Source organism: Larus michahellis, chromosome 5 (assembly GCF_964199755.1).
Source record: "Larus michahellis chromosome 5, bLarMic1.1, whole genome shotgun sequence".
Taxonomy (NCBI): Eukaryota; Metazoa; Chordata; class Aves; order Charadriiformes; family Laridae; genus Larus; species Larus michahellis.
In genome coordinates this window covers 37,775,723-37,798,957 of record NC_133900.1, presented here as the reverse complement: position 1 = coordinate 37,798,957, position 23,235 = coordinate 37,775,723, and the positions used below count along the sequence as shown (strand labels likewise).

Genomic DNA, 23,235 nt, shown 5'->3' with positions numbered 1-23,235 from the left:
CAGTGCATTCAGCAAACTAGAGGGAGCTGTATTTTCAAACCTGTGTGGTAAGTATTCTCTTCCAGATCATTTAAGGTGAGATGCGTGTGCAATACTCCTCTGTAAAGCTATTTGGGTCACTCTAAAACCCTCCCTGTTCAGCAGGACAACCACAGAGCCCACTTAACCAAAGGAACAAATTATTTTTTCCCCCCTCTTCATCATCAACTGGTATAAGGAGCAAAGTCTAAACACTGCTAAGTCCCACTCAGGCTCAAATGTTAAATCAAGTAAGTGTTTTAACTGTTAATTGAACCAACTTGAACTGATCCCTATTTTAATCTATTAACATGACTTTCTACTGAAGCCACTTTACTGTGGAATTTGACCTATGCATGCACATCACAAAATTTATTCTAGGCTTGTGCTTAATTGGAGCAAAATGCCTCCTCGGTGCTTTTCCTACAAAGCTACCTGCTTCCTGCTAGTTAATAACTAACACCACACTACATGCTGACCACAGGTATGGCTTTAGCTGAGTAGGAACCTGCAGGATCACAGAAATTTCCTTAATTACAAGGGCATCAGATCTAACTTGCTTCTCTGCATATATTTTTTCCCTTTACTGAAGCTTCATGACTACATCCTTAGGTCAAGCGTTCCTTCCTTTTGAGTCAGAGTGTGATGTAGATTTGTGTGAAGTTATGTGGCTGAAATCAGAGGAGCAGAGCACTGAGACCAGTGGCCAACTCTCCTCTTGGTCTCACAGGTAAGGCTGGCGTTTTCTATAAAAGCATTGCTGGTGCACATGGCTGTGACCAAGCAGCACTCCACAGAGCTCAGAGCCTGAGTTTCCCAATGTCAACAGAGGTGGAGCACTGTTTCAAATCTTCTCCATTCGCTTGGTTTAAAGTATTTTTGTTATTACCAAAATTGCCATCTTTGAAGCCTCACTGAGCTGCTGGCTTTGCATTGTTCAACAGTCAAGAACAAAGCTCTGTCTGTCCTTTTACTATTAATAGCTTTACAAAATTTTTTTCTAACTTGTCCCCTTTTTCAGAGGGGATGAGAACCAATCTTTTATATATTTTTTTTTGTGGTGATTCCTCAGCATTTCCAATCACTTACCCATTCTTCTCTGAACCCTCTCATTCCCTAATATCCAAACAGGTGACAACTAATGGCTGTAAATCAAAGTAATGACTAGCTTTTGCTTACAAACACCTTTCCCCCCTGGCAAAGTGCTTATTTATGGACTTAAGATTATAGATTGTTTAACTACCTCTGCTGAAACCAATTCTTACTACTTTTTATTTTGCCACTGGAACACTTTCCAAAATGGTAAGTCATGTGAGTTCAGAAACAATAGCTTTGCTACTTAACTCCTGCAGAGTTCATTGCCTGCTAAATGCCATCTGGTCTGGGGTTCTCAGTGCCCAAAAATAAACTGCAGCATCCGTCTTCTCTGTTTAAAAATCGCTTCTAAGGCAGTCATGTTCGCTACTGAAACAGGAAGGAGCCCTGAGGGCTGTAAAGAACTCATCAGCCTCCCAGGAAGGCAGCAGCATTGCCAGGAGAACATTTCACTCCTCCGTCACCTCCTCTACCCCTCTGCACCTTCCCAGGAGCTGCCTGCTCCACCATGGGAGCTCTGGGACAGAGCTGAGCTCCTTCCTGGCCCCCTAACTATTTGTGCTGCAAATCTGTTTTACTTCCTGGTTTTCTCCAGGCAGCCTTCCACCAAAGGGATGACTCTCAGGTATGTACTCACCAGTGTCATTGTAACACAGCACTGGCCCCCTCTCCTTCAGATGTTTCACCAACCCACCTGAACTGCAAGCTGGCTGGCTCTCCTCTGCCCAGCACCGATCCCCTCAGAGGGATCTGCCTTGGGAGGACGCAACCTTAAAACTTCCCAGGCATTTACTTGTACTGATCAAAGAGGAGAGACTCAGGGAGATCTTAAGCATATGGTCAAGAAACTCCAAGAACGAGGACTATTGGTACTGGAAACGCAGGTATCAGCAGGATGCTTGCTCTGAAATGCCATTCAGTGCTGGAGTTCAGGCCCCAACCAGGCTTTCTCTGAGGGGAGATGAAGCAGATGTGGCAGCTCAAGAGATGGCTTCTGCCAGGAAAGTGGGCAAAACGCTAGCATACAGGAGAAGACGGCACATTTCAGAGCTACTCAGAGATCGCACGTTATTTCAGACAGTGCACTTTCCACAATACAATGGTACAACAACAACCGAAGAAATAAGGTCAATCACACACAAACTCACACAGAAGGCCATTACAAGAGAAGCAAAGAGCATCCCTTCCTCTGCTGCGCTTTGTCCAGGATTGCAGTTTGTTCTGAGATGCAGGAGGCCCTGGAGGACCACCAGAGTTTTGAGTATAGAGAGTTTAAAGGGGGAGCATGAGCCAGACTGGACTGGAAAGAGCCTTTCCTTCGCTCCACCACCACTGAAAGTTTGCTCTGCGAGGGAAAAATTCAGACAAAGCACAGACATACTGGCTACTCCTATTTGCGCACGTAAGGATTCTGCATGCTTGGTGCTAGTGGAAATCTGTCCCACAGCTCTCAACTTCACCAGCAGCTGCCTGGGAACCAGAGGCACTTGTGTCCCTTCCCCGTGATCTGGTTCCCTCCCACCCCCCTCGTCTTCCTGCATTTTTCTTAAACACACAAGCCAAGAGAACAGTTCTCCAAGCAAGGCAAAGCTTTATTAAAAATGACTTCTGATTAGAAAAGAGTTTTAAATCCTTTTGTAATGATGACCGGATTATCCAAATCATGCTACATTATGCAACTGGGGATAAAGCAGAACAGAGCAAGTGGCAAAAATGCCATCTCTAGCACAGCCACAACTTTGAGCAGCTCTCAAGCTCAATATTCACCTGCAAGGCTCAGATGGGGCTGGGCACACGTAGTATATCCCAGATAAGAAGAATCAAGCACGAGGCTTGCATGACGCAGCAGCTATAGAGCAGAGGCTGTTTTGCAACATGGCTTTCAACCAGAAGTGCTGTTTCAGGGGAATACTGCTGTTAAATGCTTCAGGAAACACAAGCAAGAGTGACAAGCCTCTGACCTGGAGCCTGGCCATGGGTGTGCCATAAACCATGACAGCTTGTCATGCCAGACCGGCAATGAACTAGAGGTCAGGCAAGAACTGCACTCAAGCTGCCCAACCTCCCTTACAAGGGCCACACTGCCACCATCCACCCTGCCATTCAGGAGCAGGAGCAGCCACCCAGCAAGTGAACGGCCACGCTGCTCAGCTTCACCTGGCCCAAGACACTCAGCCATGCTTGCAACTGCCAGCTTTTAACGGGAAGTGCATTTTTTTTTTTTAGCACCTGCAAAGTGCTGTGCCAGAAATTCAAGTCACAGATGTAATGTGACTCCCCAAATCATCAAGCATCCCCTCTCATCACACCCTCTTCAGCCCAATGGTTTGATTTTTTTTTTTTTGATTTTTTTTTTAAATGAGATCCCTGTGTGAATCACTAACTTGAGCATGGTCTTGCCTTGTTTGGCAACATTTTCGTAACGCTGTTTTTAGCTTCACTGCAGGCACTCGAAACACGTATGTATGTACATAACGTGTTAGGCTCTCTTTTGCTGTAGAAGAAAGATGTGATTTATTTCAAAGAAGGACAATGAACAAGTTAAAAATAACAGGCAGCTTCAAAAGCTTCATGGTAGCTTTCTGTTACAAATGAAGACAGAGAAAGGTACTTCCCCCCCCGCCACCCTGATTCCAAAGGAAGGTTCCCAACTTCTCTTTATCCAAAGAAGTCTTTACTTTGGCTGAGCCTTTGACGCACAAATAAACTGCTTGAGAGAAGACACGCACAAGACTCAACTCTTGATCATTTATTTCAGCATCTTACCCTAGGAAAGCTCCAAGCTGACCACAGCAGCCGCTTGCTGAGCTGAATTATTTGCCCACACAAGCATTGGTTAAGACCTTGCCAAAATCCAGTAATGATGATCACCACAGAGTCTGTGGACTCCCACTGGGCACACGCATGTTCCTCTAAGAAATTACAAACTTCTCACTTACTAAAGTTGTCATGAAAATGTCACCAAGGCTAGATCACAGGCTTCTGCTTCACCAGCGCAAGCAAGACTCCCTGCACAAAAAACCCAACAGCACAGGTTCAGGTACACAGATCTGACTGGACCTGTTAGCAAGGACAAAGCACACGGGAGCTTCAATCCCCACATAGGCTTTTAGCACTGCCACAGAGCTGGGCAAAAGTGCCTGGAGCTGACTGAAGTTCCAGAGTGAGGCCCGCATCACCTCCATTTTCACACACTGAATGTTTCTGCATAACTGTCCACCAGAAGCTTGGGGAAAAAAAAAAAGTAAGAAATAAATTCTTGCTCAGCAGATCTGTGGGATATTGTAGCCAGCGAGCCATGGTATCTCTTCCCAATGTCCCAGTTGTCTGCCTTCACTCCCATCTCAATGTGAAAGAAGGCGTGGGATGTTCGGAAACAAGTCAGAAGTCAGCTGAAGCTAGCAGTCAGCTATATTAAAATACAAGCTCAAAGCTCCACAGATCCAGCTTTAACAAAGAAGAATCTGACTTGGAAAAAAAATAACACACAACAGTAAAATTCAAAAGCTTGAATTATATATTCCTGACACCAAGAGCTCAAGGTGCTCAGCAGGCCATGATTCCAGCAGTGCATTTTCAAGCCTGGGATGGCTCAGTCCTGGCCCATAACAGGGTACAGTGAAAGGAATTCTGTGTATTAAAGAGACCTGTGAAGCTAGAGGCATGACCGGTTCCTGCACAAACTCCCACTGCACATGCAGTTGTCTCCCTGCTTTGGTGACAGTGACACACCATCTTCCCTATGCCTCTTCTGAGAATTCATAGATGGAGAGTGTGGAGGGGGTGCTAAAATTTATCACCACTGCCACTCACTACACCTCCAAGCCGCTGAAAGAGTTAACTGCTCTCCAAGCAAAGGGCTTATTGCTACCTTTTTTAAACAGAGCGCTGAGCCCCAGAGCAAGGTGGGGAGGGCCAGAGACCCTCTGTCGAGTGGACAGGGCTCGAGAGAGCTGAACAGGACTGCCAAGGGGCCCTGACGCTGCGCTGGCACGAGCCCAGCGTGAGCAGGCTGCCCTCAGAGCCCTGAAGCTGCAGCACGGCCACGTTACTTCACAGAAACAAATGTTGTCTTTTGTACTGTAGCCATCGCTTAGTGCCCAACCAAAACAGATTTAAGCTGTTCCATAGTAAAAATAACAGCAACCACGAAATGTTATGTCAGATCACAGGAAGGGGAAGCTCTTTTTTGATAGACTTCCTAAGTTTAGCAGCTTTGATAAACCAGAGTCATTTGGACATAAGAATTTTCCACATGCAGTGCGTGCATCATTATCTGAAATAAGAGCATCAAAATCTCACTCAGACAAAGAAAGAGCCTGTTCAAAAGGAAGATTTAGAGAAATGCACAGGGAGCTGAAAACTCATCTGGTTACACAACGTGTGTAAGTAGGCCTGGTGCTTGCTGCCGACTCCCTGGTTTGGAAACCTGCCACCAAGCACATTTGACCCCATCCAGCAGTTCTGCCTGTAAAATACAGCCGTGCACAGCAAGGAGGGAAGAAGCCCTATGCAGGCCAGCAGAGGAAACACAGACAAAACCCTCTGCCCCTCCTTGCAACAGCACAGACTTATCAACAGGGTAAGTCTGTGCCTCTCCCCCATGCCTGGGATGCCTCTGCAGCGTGGAGAGAAAGGTTCGCCTGCTTGCTCCTCTCTGGACACAGCATGCTGGCTTCCTGAAGACACAGCCCAGATGAAGCTTCCCCAGGAAAGCCAACCCATCCAAATGGTCTCCAAACTACGTGGAGATTACTTTGAGCCAGTACTGATCATCCCAGCTCTCACTGCTTGCTCCTGGACAGGCTGCCCAGCAATGTGGTGGTGCAAGATGGAGTTACTCAAAAGGGGTAACGGTGGGACGGAGGCTGGCTGGCTCAGAGCCCACATTAAGGCAGCGGAAGCCAAGCCAGCAGCTGTACCCTCAACCCACAGTGCTCTTTAAAACCAGTTTGAGCCCAGGAACAGCTTGCCACCACCGAGTCAAAGTTCGGTACCACACAGCTGTTGGCTCAGTCTGACACCAGTTTGTCTGGATTTACAATTCCCCGTGCCCTTGGGCAGCTCCTGGGCAAGTCTGCAATTTGCAAGACACCTTCCATGCTACAGATCTCCCAACCGTGCTGAGCAGCTCAGCTGCCTCCTTACCATCTCTTCTGCTCCAGCTCCTGTGGGTCTCATCATGACTAAATCCCCCTGCTAAGGAAGGTCATTGCTCCTGTGAGCCACTCCTCACTTCACAGATAGAGAATAGGATGAGGCATTACAAAAGGAAGGGGACATCTCACTTTCATAGCTGCCTCAAGTCCCCTTTGCTCACAGACAGACAAGGCCCCAGCTGCTCAGCCCTTTTTTGAGGAAAACACAAATGAATTGTGCAAAAATACATTGAGACATTCCCGATCACACATTGCAATAAATACAGCTGCATCTCGCTCCCTGTTGAGGATGTAATCCTGAAAAGTGCAAATGTTAGCAGTTTGACAATTATGCTCTTCTTCCCCATAATGTAGTAGAGGAGAACATGTGTACAGACTAGCAAGTTATACATAGTATAAATACAGAGGGAGAGTGGAAAGATACAAATGCAAATATCAGGATGGTCAGCATGAGATGACCGCTTTTCAGAATGGATCACTATCCCCAGCCATTACCCCATTTTTGGGTCCTTCGTTCTTGATTGATCTTGATTAATCTGAGAATTTTAATAAGAGTGATGAAAACTATCCAAACACAGGCAACAGGAATACTTACAGTAAAAGACTGATGTCAGGCAGCCAGTCTCAGACAGAGGTCCCCGCCTCTCCATCCTCCACACCGTATATTCTTTGCCTATGATTTCGGCTCTGCGCATTGCTAAATCCTTGCTTTCTAACATTACCTGTTCAGAGAAAAATTGCTTGCCATCCATACCCAATTGCTTCATTTAAGGAGGCGGCCACACTGAGTGAAGAAAGGTATTAAATGGTCAGCAACAGAGCTCCACAGCAACAGCTAGAGATGCAGCAGTATGCTGCTGCACCATGCAGCACTCTCGGTCTGTGCTGCAGGACAATTTTGCAGTTCTGTTATGTCCACCACAACGTTTCAGAGGCCACACAATAGAGATGCATGTTTCTTCTGCTGCAGGAAGCTCACCCTCTGCTTGTTGACTATATAGCAAGGGGCCTTACTCAATGGGAGGACACTTGTTTTGGGGTAGGTTTGGGACAAATCAACCTCTTTAGCAGTCCTCTGCTGCCAGCCTTGCATTGATACAAAGGCACAAAGTGTGCTGCAAATGTCTCTTGAAGTCAAGCAAGATCCAGTCACTGTGTTCACCTTTAATATTTTTCCACTGCGTGGTTTCACATGGCAGAAACAGCAGCCAGACACTTGTGAAGCAAATTAGGTCGAGCACCTCTGTCCCAAGCCAACCCCTGCAGATTTGGGTGCTGTAGAAACCATGGCCTATTCATTTTTTAGGAAGCTAATCAACAACCCTACCCTGCTACAGGGCAGGTACTATCCCTTATCACAGGCCACTGCTCACTGTGTTGCTGGAGAGGAAAACACCTGCTAAAAATGCAAAGAACATGCTCCAAGACGAATTCAACACACAGAGTTGGAAAGTTACGACACACAGATCATTTGAGAGACAAGTCTTGAGCAAAGTGTGCCACAATCTTACACTCTGTTAGGACAAAAACCTACAAGATTAATTTTATCATCAATCACAGACTGAGGTCCACAAATCCCTATCCTACTATTGTTGTACCTTTATTTGTTTCCTTCCTGTTACACGGTTAACAGGGGGAGCCTGAAAACTCTACAGAAAGCGATGGGTATCAGGTGAAGGAGCAGGGATGTCTCCCAAAATGGTCTGGCCAGTTTGCGTTCCCTCTCATGTAACACAAAAAAAAAAAATGCTTATCTAAACTCGATGCTTGGATGCATCCACCTTAAAACCGGGTAAAGGGGAATCATAAAGGGCCTTACAGAGATGAACTTAGCCAAGCTTGTGAAACCTCACTAACAAAAACCCAGCAGAAGGCTCCCATCATTTCATCAGCACAATTCAATGTAACCTAGATCAAGAACAATACAGCTCCTTCCCGGAGTATTCAAGCATCACCTCCAAGTCAGCATGTGGCAGAACTGGGCAGGTCTGAACAGGATTTGAGATGCAGCTTTGTTTTGCTCTGAAGGTTACTTGCCTCCACAGTTCAGTTTGGCCTGATCCTCACAAAGTGCTAAGCCTAATGGACTTCCCCACAGAAGTGCCTAGCTCACCTCAAAGCTGTTGTCTGGTTCATGCAGACCTTGCCATGCTGAACTGTCAATTCAAAATTAATGTTATCTTGTAAAGTCTGTAGGTCCTAGGCCAGTTTCACACCCATTCACAGGAGTCCAACCTAGTCACTGCTAAAACCATGAAGTAGGTGTACTCATTATACCTTTGGGAGAAGCACAGAGCTCCTGAGAATGACCACTGGGAAAAAAACAAATCTGAAATTAAGGTTTTGCTTTAAACCACAACCGACTCCAGCAGGCAGGCACTCCAGCAGTCACAGCTCCGTTCGAACACAGCCTCCATCCACTGGCCACAGGCAAGTCACCCTTAACCATGGAGCCTGCATCAGTCCTAAACTACACTGCCACTGACCACATTGGCAACCCGATCAGCACATTCAGGACAAAGCTTTAGCCAGGAAAATACCACAAGTACAATATGACTTCATTCTCCAGCAGCCTGCTGGGGCAGAGCCATAAGCCCTCAAAGATGGTCCAACTGAACTCCCCAAATAAAACTTCTCCCAAACGCAGCCAGCCAGTTGTTTCACAGGTCTTGAATCCCCCAGCTCCAGTTTCTTACATCTGGTTCCCAACAAAAACTGCTAGAGGACAAATCTCTCCCAGCTGCTCCACTGGAACAAGGGCTGCATCCACACAGGTGATCTTCCCATTACAGGCTGTAAAGTGCATCCACTCAACAGCTTCTAAAAATGACAATGCCTCCTCATCTTCTGTATGAGACACAGCTCCTTCACACTGTGGTCACCAGAATCCCATCAGCTCTCCTGCTGTAGAGGCAAGGAGATCACCGTATAGCAGACCAAGGAGGCAGGCTGAGGCTCCTACAACCCAGATGGATTGCTTTCTCAGACCTGTATATGTTCTTAGCTAGCCAGAAGCACCAACACATTTTGTTTGCAGTAGCAAGAGTCTGACTGTTATAACCGACACAGACTTCAAGGACTCCCTCCCCATTCCTTGTCCCTACAAGGTGCTTCCTTCAATAGTACATCTTTAAATTGGCATCCCACAAGCTCACCTGAGAAGAGGTGACCTTATTTGGCACCAGCCAGCCTGCTTACTCTCACAGTTGCCCACATCTGTATAGCAAGTGCAACTACCACAAGCAAGGAAAGGAGAGGGAGATAAAAGGAAGTAACTGATTGTCTTGTATTCACCCCCCCAAGCCACAGTTTTCTTTACTTATCTGCGGAGGTTATTATTCCTCTACTCAGGGCAGAAGGGGGAAAAAAAAAAAGTAAAAAAAAAAATAATTGTACTCTGATGACTTTCAAGAATTCAAATCTGACACAGAACTTTTCATTAAATACATTTCCTCCCTTCTCCCCTGGCAAATTGTTTTCAAGAGCCAAACAACTACCCTGCACTATTATTAGCAAATCACTAATTGGAGAGCATGCTAGGCTACCACAATTACCTGCTTAATAATGCAAATGCAACAAGACGCCACAGCATACAGAATTACCTAATAGATGCACTCATATGTTGCTTTTAAACTGATAACTTGTTTTTCAGAGCTCTATCCCAATGTCAAGTAACATGTTCTCAACATTACCAAAAAGCAACAAAGATTCAGCACTGTTGGTGATTTCCAGCCATCCTCTCCTGAGATGCAAAAGGAGTAGGACCTTGCAATGTATCTGCATGTGGATCATGCACATGATACATCTCAACCAAACTTACATGGAAAAACTTTCCACATGTGTTTTTAGAAAGAGGCACCACACCACCAGAAATGCGTGCACACAGCAGGAAGCAAAGGACATTTCATGACATCTGTGTTCACAGAGTGCTGAAGCAGAGCACAAATCAGTCCTCATGTAACCAAATGACTCTGGAGAGGGGAAATCCTACATTAACATTTCATCTCACCCCCACAGCCAGCAGCTTTTAAATAGTTATCATGCAATGAAACAAAGAATCATTTGATACTGAGCGTCTCTTTTACAGGTCATCTCCTGCAAAGACAAATTTCAGTGACTGTAAAAATAAAAAGCACAAACAACAACAACAAAAAAAGTAATGCATTAAAGGCGAAGAACTCTGCTTTGCTTCACTAACCAAACCAAAAAGATCCACTCAACCAAATCTAGTGTTTCCCTGGTTCAGTGATGGCAGCTAAAAGTCCAGAGATGATTCCCATGAGGAATGGGGCAGAGCAAGACAAGCTGTTATGGAACAAACCCAGAGTTTTCTTGTACCAAGCTGACATACCAGGAAACCTTTCATTTAGCAGAAACGCGTAGGAACTTTTTGCATAAGGAAGAGTATTCCTTCAAATAGTGTTAAATATGTACGTTACCATCCTAATTTCAAGTAATTTCAGTAAGTTCCATATTAGGACCCTTAAGAAAAAAACTGCTGAATACACAAAGCAATGCATGCAATACAAGGTCACCAGACACTGCAGGCAGCAGGACAGCTTTAAGAAGGCAATTCAAAGCCTCTGCCTCTCTTCTGGCATCCATGGTTGAGTTTGTTCCTCCCATTCCTATTTAACCCTGAACCAGGCCATCAGGCACAAGCCCAGCTCTGTGCTGGCTACTCCAGTTCTCCCCAAGGACTGGTTCCCACACCTACACCCCACTAGGCACAGTTCCACGGCAGCCATCCACGCTACACACCACACTCTTCCTCTGGCAATTCCTCTGCCTCCTCCAAGACCATGAAATGTTTGTTGTCTCTTTCCTGAATGTGTTAAATTAGAAGACGCCCTACCACAGCCACCAACCAAGAGGACCTCAAATGCTCACCATGCTTAACATGAAGGAAATCTCTAAGAATCCCTGGTGGTAAATAGACCGTGTTTCTACACCATTATGTACAGACAGTCACACCACTCAAGGTTGTTGCTTCAGCATCACAGAAATCAGCTCTTCTTGGTAAGCTCAATAATCAGTGCTAGAGCTTCCCCAGGTTCAGCAACTGATCTGTTCTCTTCTCCTCCTGAATCACAAGGCCTCATTCATCTTTCTCCTACCACCCAGATCATCCACGTCCAGTGCTCCCACTGTGCTCAGGTCTTGCCCTACTGTCTCTGATTATGCCACAGTACTCTGCTGAAGCCACAACCTTCAAGATAACGTGACAACAGCCCCAAACAGCTGCAGCATCTACTTTGAAAGTCAGGCAAAAAAGACTCCACCCTCAAACAGGGAAAATAAAAGGCTGCCAAATGCCAGCATCAGGCTCTGTAACAAGCAGGTGTTGCTCTACTGCAATTGTCTGTGAAAAACCACAACTGCTTACAATTTAATTACAAAGAACAATTAGATATCTGACATCAGCCTTTCATAGAGAGGCAGCTCAGATTTTGGAGCAACTTCTGAGCCCTTCTGACAAAACCAGTCCCGCCTGCTCTCTCCTCAGCTTGCATGGGACTTGACATCATGACACACCATGGGATCTTCCACCTCTCCATCTCCTGACTCCATCCCAGCCACCAAGGGAGCGCGTGCTTGCTTTTGACTCCAACTGATGGTGAGCATGGTTCACTTCCAATCACATGAATAAGGTGGCCTAGAATTAGCTCTGCTCTGGCCATGACACAGAGTCTCACAGGTAAGTTACGCTATGATACCTCCATCTGTACCCCTGAAGATGACTGGCATGTAATCCTTGCTTCTACTCACCTTTGATGTGGGAGATGGGCAGAGTAGAGGCTCATGATCTCCTCCCTGTTCCGACACCTTAGGAAGGGGGCAGCAAGGCAGGCAGGAGATGCACACTTCCTCTCCACAGGACACCTCTTGCCAGTCCTCCAGCATCTCTCAAAGCTCCTCAATGGCTTTGCAGCATCCTTTTGGAGAGGGGCTGCTAGGCTCACACACAGTATTACCCATGGCTTTTTGTCTGTTGTTACATTTTTAATCTGTGAAAACCCAGAATACCTTGTCTTGCTCGTGACAGCATTTTGCCTGTTTTTTGCCATGGACAAAGTCCCCGGCTTTCTTATGTCTGTGTTCACACAGGTAACTTCACAAGCAGGAATAAAGGAAAACCTCCGGTCAAACTCACCCCTCCCCCACCACCACTCCAAACATCAAAAGGATCACACATCAGACATCAGGACACTTTGTGCACACTACAGTGTGGAAGAGCCCAGGGTGGCCCAGACCCTGCCGAGCAGAGGGCAAGAGGAGACAGCAGCAGAGAAGTTAGCAGGTGCACTTGAAAGCAAGCTTAGAAAATCCAGTCACATTTGTCCAAACAAAGCACACATGTCTACTATCAGACAGACAGCAAATGGCCTCCAATCCACCAATTTTAAGTCACTTAATAGCTTATGGGACATGAACAACCTAAAAGTCCTTCAGTCTAGGGGCTAAAAGAATATCACATAGAAAAATTGCAGCATTTCACAATGCCTGTGACAACCCAACTGAGGTCTCATTGTCTTGGAGCAGTGGACTATTCTTCTTGGTCACTCCAAGCAGGGGTATACCTTTCTTAGCTTGGCAGGGCTTATCAGCCAAGTGGATGACTGCAGCCTCAAAGCACACAGATTCCAGCTCAGATGCCAATTCAATTACTATTTCACCCAGCCACAAAACTGTTTCAAACATGAAAACTTCCTTAAAAGGAACCCATCAAGGCATTTCTGTATCACTTATTTTCACTGTTTGTTTGCAATAAACCCTCAGAAGACTGAATCCAGAATCCCAATTCTTATTAACCAATTCTATGCACACTAGCTTGTTCTTAGAAATTTTCTGTGTGTATTATCAATGGAAGTTATAGAGGGTGCACGCGCAGGACAGAGGGAAGAAGAGGAAAAGCAAGGATTAATCCTCAACTCATGAACAACCAAGTCCCCTCTTTGAAGAGGATTCCAATGAAAATTTTGGATGAACAAAGAATGCACCACCAGTTTCATGAATGACGACACAGATTGCGCAACCAGACACACAGCCAGACCGCGCTTCCATTTTTGAGCACAAATTTGGCAATGTCTCTACAGAAATATTTCCCTTATTAAGGTCAACAGGCTGCAAAGCAGTTCTTCAGTGCAGTCCTAAAAAAGACCACAGCCCTATTTAAGAATTAACTGCATTGTAATTGCCAGGGATTTCCGCTGGAAGAGCTTGGAAAGAAATAGACATCTCCCTTGCTATGCATTTGCGTAACATTAGACCCATCTCTTTCCTATACCCTATTAAAAATTACACCAGCCACGATTCACTTGCATGAGAGCAAGCTTGGCAGCACGACTTTAAACACACACACCTCCTAACCAACAAAATTGGGGGGGGGGGGGAAGGCTTCAGCTTCATGATTGCCATTTAGGGGCTCCTAAAAAATCCTTTGTTCACAGGGCAGATACACAGCAAAGAATATTTTAGATTAAGTGCAGAAATACAGGTCTCTCCAAGCCAAATGGTGGTTCACATTTTTCATACAAATGAGATCATAGCTGGGCCAGATTTAAGCATCATCCAAGAAGACAAGCAGGTTTCTCGATTAATTGCAGCCTTTAATCACTCTTCAGCACTTCCACAGATCAGCCCTGCCTTTGAAACACATTTGTCTTCTCAACATGTTCTTCCCCTAGTTAGACCTGCATAGTATTTGTGTTAAGACAGTCACCCCCTGCCCCAGGGCAGGGCCACTTGGGATGGCAAGTCCTGTGCTCCTGTCAGCAAGGCCTGGCTTCTCCTCTGGAGAGCTTTGGAAATGCTGCAACTCCATTTCCACACGCAGCATCACCCAGGTGGCGTTTGGAGGCCTGGTATGTGAGCCCCTGCTCATCCCATGCCCAACGATGCACTGGTTACCTGCATCTCCCCTTCCCAGCACACCCACCCTGGCTCCCAAGAGAGAGCAATCCTTTCCTACCTCTGAGGTAGGAATACATGGCATATATGGCAAACATATATGGCACAGCCAAATCCTAAAGGAAAAGGCCCTTCGATTTCAGTGCCCCTCTTACGCTTCCAGACCTGCTCTGACTGTCACTGGTCAGCAAAGATGCCAACTGTTTGCAGACAGCCCGGCTCCTCTTCACGTTTCACTTTTAAAGCATCATCTACTCAGCAGGGAAAAAAAGAATCAGCCACAAAACATTCACAAACAAAAAAAAAGAGAAAAAAGAAGAAATGCATCTGCAGATCTGAATTATTCACAAGCTAAACCTTCGACAGCCTCCCATCACACCTGCAAACGTAGTTTGCTATCTTGGCTGATTTTGGGGAGGTTTGTTTTTTTTTCTGTTGGTTTTGGTTTGGTTTGTTGTTATTTTTTAGGGGTTTTCTGTTTTTTAGTCTTAGGGTTTTTTTAGAAAGCAGATCACATTGCCCCAGCCACCATGTCAGCAGCAAGACCCAGCCTGCAGATACCACTCAGCAACTCACACAGCGTGGGTTCACACCCCCCCAGTCCAACGGCTCTTACATAAGGCAGCACAGTTAGAGGGAGATGCGGTTGATGGAGACAGGACGCAGGCTGAGGAGCAAACAGCATCTCCTTATTTTCAAGGTCCAGAAAAAAACCCACAAAACAACAAAAAACCAAAACAGCCCCCCAAAACACACATTCTTCACAATTGCCTACAAACCAATTCCGCACCAGTGCTTGCTTTAACTCAAATCATACTCCAGTTCCCACACAATTTCAGGCTACCTGTAAAAAAAAAGAATGTTCCAACATACTTCCAACGTGGGTAGGTGTGTGTGTTGGGGTGTGTGTGTGTGTAAAAAAAATACACATTTTTAGAGCGCTGCTTGCAGTACAGACTGTTTTGATTTCATGAAGATTTACACACAAAAGCACCTTTCCCATTGCCCCCGCAAGCCCCAGAGCAAATCCAGCAGAGGAGGGAAGACACAGGTTAGGAGGCAGTACAGATGCTGCTGGAAAACACCACCAACAAAATCACGACTTTAAGAAACGACAGCTTTAAAAAGCACCGCAACTAGTCACGTTCCAGAGGAGAGATATTATGCTTTTTTTGTTAGATGAAGGGGGTGAGAAGAAGGAAAATAATTGCTCTCAAGAATAGCTCCAAAAGGCGCAGTCTGGGAATCACTTCTAGGTGAGACACTTAAACAAAGAAGATGGAGTATCCCTCTCTCTCTTCAGGGAGGAATGCTTTCTGCTAGAGACAGGGCTCAGATGTGAGAAAGTGTTTGTTATACAGGGCTACGGAGACCAACCCACCCATTGTCTACCAGCAGGAGCTTTCCTGCATTCAGAAAGGCTGCAACACAGGCCAGGTTTTGGCAGTAGAGGGTTGAAGGGGGAGACGGGGGCCACCTGCAGTCTTTTAGGCATCTCTATCCATGTTTACAAATAACCCCAAGGAAGGGGGAGCTGCAGGGCAAAGGGAATGAGGAAAAAAACCGCAGTGCCATTCAAAGGAATGAAAACAAGGAGAAGGATAGGTCAGGGCCTTTTCAACAATGTCACCGCCAATGCTCGGGGCCAAAATCCAAAACATAGAAAGAAATGGCACGGACAAAGTGGGATATAACACCCCCCTCATCTCAGAATAGGGTTATTTTAAGCCTGTCTCCTTGGAGCTACCCTAATATTTTCTCTCATGACTCAAGTCACCAGGGAAGGGAGTTAGAGCAGAGGAGAAGAAAAAAAGAAAGAAAGAAAAGAGACAGAGCTAAGACTAACACCATAAGAGTCCCTTCCAGAAGGGGCAAAGCCCCAGAAGAGGAGGAAAGCTGGGCTGTGGCTTACCTGGAAAAGTGTGGGGGTTGGGTGACCCTCTTTTAAGGCACTTTGAACAGAGGACGTGCACAGTGTAGTACAGGCCCGGCCATTCCTGGAGCAGGACATTCAGTTCTTCCACTAAAGGGGTAATAGCTTGCCAAGCTGTCCAGATATTTGGTAGGGACGCATGACTAGCGATAGACAGAGTATCTGGCTGCAGAGCTCCCCTGGCAGGCCGGTAACTCACCACCACGGGCACCTTTCCCCGGTAGGCATAGATCTGGTATTTGCCATCTGACCGCTGAACCACGTGGCTGTTAATCTGGACGCTGTAGCGTGCAAACAAGCCGGGTGGGAAAATGAATGGAAAGCTATATTCAATCTGCAGCTGCTCAACCACAAAGGACTGTCCGCTCAGATTGGCGCCGTTGATCCACGCCTCTGCATGGGGCACCTCGTTTTTCACGTAGCAGGGAAACTTGTACCAAGCAGCCGCCCCATTTAGGGGCTTGCATTTGGGTTTGTTGACACAGTAACAGAGGCCCATTTTCTCCAGCAGCTCCAGGATGAGCTGCAGATCCTCCCTGCTCTGGATGTGGGGCTTAAGGAGGAGACGGATAACGTGGGCAGGGAGGAGGCCATGCAGCAAGAACCCCTCCACGTAATGATGGAGCTGAGTGGCTCTCAGTTCGTCAATGTGGGTGTCGCTGAGCAGTTTCTGGAGCAGCACAGTGGCATCCCGCTGGCAGAAGACATTGAGGATGTCAATGAGCCGCGGCAGGTTGTGGAACACGTACTCCCGCAAGGTGAGGTGCTCCTCGAAGTAGAGCAGCTTTCCACTCTCGTGCAGGTAGGACAGGGCGCTCTGGAGCCGATCCTCTGTCAGGCCTGCCTGCAAGCCCAACCGGGCAGAGTCCCACCAGCTAAGCCACAGCTGTTGAGCCTGTGGCTGGAAGTGCAGCTCCTCCAGCACTTGCCAGGATTTGGGCAACACTCGATGCAGGTTTGGGAAGATATCCCGGTGCTCAGCCACTGAGAGGAGCTTGTCCCGCAGGCGACGCACCTGGCAACGGTCCCGGCAGCTGAAAGGCAGCACTGGAGAGAGGATCTGTGGGCGGTGGTTGAGAAGGTACTGAAACTGGGCTTTCTTTCGCCGCAAGTTCTTGTCTGAGACCCCATAAAAGGCAGCATGCGGGCTGGAGCAGCGCAGGTCAAAGTCCTGTCCCAGTGCCTCGTCCACCTGCTGGACCAAGCTCTGGAGTCCCTCAGCATCCCTCTTCTCCTGCTGAGCGATCTGGTGATGGATGTCCAGGCACTTCTCTTCCAACTCCCGCTCCGCACAGAGGTCAGCGTGGGTTCCCACCATACACACCACAGCATGGGGCACCTTGGAACCAAGCCAGTGCAAGAAATAGCCCACAGAGGGGTAGAAGTGCTGAGGGACATAGGCACTCAAATTCACCACCAGCACATACAGGGCTCCAGGAGAGAGGAAGAAAGACTGGATCACATCATAGCTCGGGTCCCCCGCCAACTCGTACACAATGAATGTCAGGCCCCTCTCTGCATCCGCTGTCCAGTCCATCACCTCAATGCCCTTGCTGCCTCCTGACAGTCCTGGTGGTACTTGGGAGGCATCCGATGGCAGCGATGGTGCAGGGCATGGTGTTTCCCCTGTCACTCGGTGAGAGGGCACGTGAGAAGGGATGTCCTGCTGCTCAACAGGGAGATGTTCCAGCTGCTGCGTGGCAGGTACCCATGCTGAGGAAGCATCCTGAGGCTCCAGGAAGGGACAACATCCAACTGGCACTCTCCCAATGTCCTGCTGCTTCCCAGGGCACCCTCTGGGCTGGGTGCTCCCTGCTTCCAGATTTCCCATGTTCTCCCTCTGCCCATCCTCCTCCATGAGACATCGTCTCAGCAGGGTCTTTCCTGCATCCTTTAGGCCCATGAGGACAAGCTTGAGGCGGGGTTTGAGGGCAGGCTGGGAGTGGGCCAGCTCGTGCTGGTAAGCTGCAATGTAAGGGATGCCTTTCATGCACACCTCATAGGGGGGCTGGATGAGGGGGTTGTCTTTGATCTTCCACAGGGTGACGCGGGAGAGCTGCCCGAAGCCCTCAGGCAGGATGGCAATCTGGTTGCCTTGCAGGACCAGCTCCTCCAGGCTGTGGAGGAGCACGATGGAGTCAGGCAGGTAGCGGATGTGGTTGTTGTCCAGCCAAAGGGCGCGGAGCTGGCGGAGCTGACAGAGGCGAGGGGGCAGCAGGGTGAGCTGGTTGCGACTCAGGTAGAGCTCCTCCAGGCTGGGCAGCGCCAAGATGGCAGTGGGGAAGTCCCCCAGTAGATTGGAGGAGAGGTTCAGCATCTTGAGCCGCTGCAGGCTGCCAAAGCCAGCAGGCAGAGCCCGTAGCCGGTTGCCGTCCAGCATGAGGCTCTCCAGGGCACTCAGCTGGCAGAGGCCCTCGGGCAGGGCCGCCAGCCCGGTGCCGCTCAGCCAGAGGATCTTGAGGCGGTGGAGGGCGGCGATGCCCTCGGGCAGGGCCCCGAGGTGGCGGTTGCCTGAGCAGTCGAGCTCCTCCAAAGCGGCCAGCTCCAGCAGCGGGGCGGGGAAGGAGGGCAGCAGGTTGTGGTCGACGTCGAGGGCGCGGAGGTGCCGCAGGTGGCCCAGGCCCTCGGGCAGGCGGCGCAGGCGGTTAAAGCTGAGGTCCAGCTCCTCCAGGCGGCCCAGCTCGGCCAGGCGGGGGGGCAGGCCCGGGCCCTCGGCGCCCAGCTCGTTGTGGCTGAGGCTGAGCTTGCGCAGGCCCCGCAGCCCCGCCAGCGCCCCGCCGTCCCCCAGGCCCCGCAGCCGGTTGTGGCTGAGGTCGAGTTCGGCCAGGCGGCTCAGGTGGCGCAGGGCGGCGGCGGGCAGGCGGCCCAGACGGTTGCGCCGCAGGCTGAGGACCCGCAGCCCGCTCAGGGCGGCGCCCACCTCCTCGGGCAGCTCCTCCAGCCCCCGCCCGCTCAGGTTCAGCGCGTCCAGCTCCCCCAGGGCCGCCGCCGCCACCGCCGCCGGGGGCGAGCAGCGAGACGCAGCGGCGGTGGGGGGCGGCGGCGGCCCCCCCGGCGGCCCGGCGTCCGGCTCCGGCTCGGACTCGGGCTCGCCGGGGCCGCCCCGCAGCTTCCGTGCGCGCAGGGCGGCGTCGCGCCACAGCCGCACCGCCTTCGGGGGCTCCGTCTGCGCCATGGCCGGGGGAGCGGGCCCCCGCCCCGCCCGACCCTACCTGCCGCCGCTGCTGCTCGCCATGGGCGCGGCCGCGATGCGCGTCGCCGCCGCCGTCGCCGCCGCAGCGGGCTCGGGGCTCCCCGCGGCTCGGCGCCGGCACTGCCAAGCGCGCCGCACCGCCCCGCGCACGTAACCGCCGCCGCCCCGCCGGGGGCGGGGACGCGGGCACGGCCCGCCCCGGCCTGTCGGGAAACCCCCGCCCGCCGGGCACCGGGAGCTCCTCCCGGGGTGGAAGGGTCGCTGCCGCCGGCCCTGAGCTTCCCAGCCTGCGGGGCTGCCCCTTGCAGCGTCAGCCCCCGGTGCGGGGGGGGCGGTGGTGCCGGCAGCGATAGCGGCGCCGGGGCGTTCCCGGGACCACGGTGTGTGAGAGCAGCCGCCGCCCCCGGGTCGCACCCTGCCCCCGGGCTGTCTGCGAGGTTTGCGAGCCGCTGGGCTCACGGGGCACAGCTCACCCCGTGGGGGAACAGCAAAAGCTCTTTGTACTGCGGATCTCCGCGTCGTTTCTGCAGCAGGCAAAGACTGGTTTTTCATCCAGCCCTGCAAGAAACCGAGATTACGTGCGAAATTACGTGCGTTTCCGTGCTGGAGGGTGCGAAACCCGGTGACCCTCTGGTTAGTCAGAGCAACTCTGCCACCTTCCTGCCGCGCTTTGTTTCCTTTGCTGCATACATCTGGCCAGATCCTCAACACTGCCTTCTTCAGGATCCTCAGCCGAGCTTTGCTCCTAGGGCTCAGAGAAACGCGCCTGGGAATTTACAGTGCTGCTACATGGTGGGGAAACAGGGACTTTTTATAGTGGGACCGCGATGCAGCCTGATAGAGGCTGCGGACACCCAGATCTCCCGAGTTGTGTGACTCTACCCTTAAAAATGCTAGCGATGCACTGTGGCCAAAGGTTTGGAGGTTTTAAAATGTTACCGTTTTTGTACAGTACTGACTACTCCAGCCTGCTTTGGGGGCCTGAGAACAGTTGCGTCCTCCCACCTTCTCATATTGTAACAGCTACCGTTAAAGCACATGCTGTAAGCTGTTACTTCAGAGCCACGAAGAGAAAGAAAAGCATTTGAAATGAAAAGTGGGCCTTGGGACAATGAGTTTCACAGCCTTTATTCTCTTCTTTATTGTGGAGAGCCCCCACAAGAATGATGCGTTCTCTTTTGGATGGCCCTGCAAATCTAACCACATTCACGCTTGGAGAGAACTGACCCGGTGCAGAGTTATAGTCACCACACTAAATTACTAAACTGACTAATTACTAAAACTACAGATCGCAAAGGCTCAGTTTCGGTTCCCATCTTTCCCATCAGTAACAGACAAGCAGGGGCAAAATCACCTTTTGAGGCCCTCTGAGTCCTAACAAACCTTGACCAGATTTCTGCTAAATGCTTTTCTGAGCATGAGGTCACCCCTGGTTAGGCAAAAAATTGCAGCATTAGCTGGTAAAGCCAAACAAAGAATGCAAAAGACAGGGAGGAAACCGCACAGGCCTGAGAGAAAGCATGGCTGTGTGAAGGTAAGAACCAGCTTACAAACCTTATGAAGAACGACTGAGGGAGCTGGGGTTGTTTAGCCTGGAGAAGAGGAGGCTGAGGGGAGACCTTATCACCCTCTACAACTACCTGAAAGGAGGTTGTAGAGAGATGGGGGCTGACCTCTTCTCCCTGGTGACAAGTGATAGGACGAGGGGAAACGGGTTCAAGTTACGTCAGGGGAGGTTTAGATTAGATATTAGGAGACATTTTTTCACTGAAAGGGTTATTAAGCATTGGAATAGGCTGCCCAGGGAGGTGGTGGATTCACCATCCCTGGAGGTGTTTAAAAAAAAGGTAGATGGGGCACTTAGGGACATGGTTTAGAAGTGGCTCTTGTCAGGGTAGGCTAAAGGTTGGACTCGATGATCTTAAAGGTCCCTTCCAACCTCAACAATTCTATGATTCTAGCTCCAAGCAGGGTTCAGGAGTTGCCCAAAGCCAGCGGAGGCAGCCCTGGGGGCTGGGACCATGGTTTGGCTCCGGAGACATTACTCAGGCTCAGGGGGAACAGGTATGCAGGGATGCTCATGATCTGGAAGGCTCTGCTGGGAGGGACTAAACCTGAGGATAAAGCTATTCCCATCCTTCCTGCTTGGCTGGTGTCAGATCCTGACCCTGGGAAACAGAGGTACTTCATGGACACTTCCTAAATTGTGCCCATCTGAGCTATTTTCCAGGCTTGTCCTCCTTTATTTTCAGAGCATCCCTGCATTGGGTCAGTACATCTTTTATTTGGGCTAACCCAGTTTTTGTATCTTTGCTTTTCCTGAAGATCACTGGGGAAGTAGCCCTTCTCTGCGTGCTGGAAGGAGCACTCTCCTTCCCTGCTTCAAAAGTAGCACATTCAATTCCTCCTGGGGAACAGTAATCCTCTTCTCCTACCTCCTTGCCCAATTGCTTGTAATACCAGGTCAATGGTTTCATTTCCAACTGTTTACATGCAAAGCCACTCAGCCTGCTGTTATCAAAATCAGTTTTTGAAGCAAGAAGACATTCCTAGAAAGAAAAGATCTCTGCAGGGAAAATTGACTCTGGCATCAAATTTGCCACCAATTTTCTTCCTCCCTGTGCCTTGTGCAGGTAAAGACAGAGAAAGCAGCATTGTTACTGGGGGCTACCCAAGCCAAGGCAGGCTCCTGATAGTTCTATGATCTGCAGCAAGTGTAACCTGAAAAGCTGCCACTCTGCACTATCCTCTTGCTTCCCACGGGAAAACTGGACAAACCCCTCCACCAGTGACGCTTCAAGCAGCTGCTTGACTCAGCCAGCTGAAAAATACCAGGGAGAGAAGGGTTTATCTTCATTTGCTTGCTACTAGAGGTCCTGGCCTGTGTTAAACGCATCTTTCTGACAGCATGCAAGGACAGCCAGGGAGGAGCTGGCCAAAGCAGGGGAAGTTTTGACTGTCAAAACCCCTATCACAAAATATGCAAAGCAGCAGGAGCTGAATGCCTCCCCAAGGTAATGAAGAGCAGGAGGAAAGTCATGCAGCAGTAGTCAAACTCTGGTGAGCTCCTGTACGTGGTGAATGAAGCTAAGACGGAAAAAACACGAACAGCATGCTGGCACAAAGATGTGCCCAGTGCTGCTCGGAGGTTGTACAAGGAGGAAAGCTCTGGTGCTTTCCCACAAACCTTACTTTTTATCCTGCACGGATGCACAAATCTGTGAATAACTTCAAACAGCCAGGGATGGTGTCTTTTGGCTTCTTCAATACATTCATCGTGGTTAAAGCTGCCAGTTGTGAGCGAGATACTTTCTGGGGAAAGGGAAGATTTTGTTTCTCAAAAAATGTAGCTTTTGCTACAGATCTAGATGATACCTTGTCTTCCCATCTGCTTACGCAGAGGAGAAATGTTTCTCCAGACAAGACTTCCTCACTTCCTCCTGATTTACTTGTCAGCATACTACAAGTCCATTAAACATGATCACTTGCATGCTGGATGCTGCTTTTGGAGCCATTTCCTATTTGTTGGAGCTTAAAAATATTCAGAAACCACCCCAAGCCCCTCTCCTTGCTGCCGTCAGCTGGGGCTGAGAGGCAGGTGGCTGTAAAATTGCCAGCAATGCTATAAAGCATTTTGCTTAAAAAAAAAAGAAAAAGAAATGAATCCCATTTCAGTGGATTCCATTATATACCAGAATTGCATTTGGAGTTATTAATTTTAAATAGTGGCCCTGGAAAGTCCTATTGATGGGATTTAATTATTCAGCTGAAGTCTGAGTTGCCTCCACTTTACGGAGCCCTGCAGCTGCATCATTAATAAGATTTCTATCTAAAGCACTTCCCTCCTGGGTCAGGTAAAAGACACTGCATTATCAACAGTATTTTAGAGCCTGACTCTGGGCTTTGTGGGACAAGAGGTGCAAATG

At 49.2% G+C, this 23,235-nt stretch overlaps 1 protein-coding gene across 3 annotated transcripts in view; it reads right to left on the bottom strand.

Moving 5' to 3' along the window:
• Nucleotides 1–19,453, bottom strand: part of MFHAS1 (multifunctional ROCO family signaling regulator 1) — a 35,395-nt gene extending 15,942 nt beyond the window's left edge. For all 3 annotated transcript variants that reach the window (XR_012587362.1, XR_012587363.1, XM_074589631.1), the window contains exon 1: nucleotides 16,096–19,453. Coding sequence is in view for 1 of the 3 variants with exons in the window: in XM_074589631.1 (XP_074445732.1) it covers nucleotides 16,096–19,291 (3,196 nt within the window). In the remaining 2 variants the exon portion in view is untranslated. The remainder of the gene's footprint in view (nucleotides 1–16,095) is intronic.
• Between the last annotated feature and the right edge of the window lie 3,782 nt (nucleotides 19,454–23,235).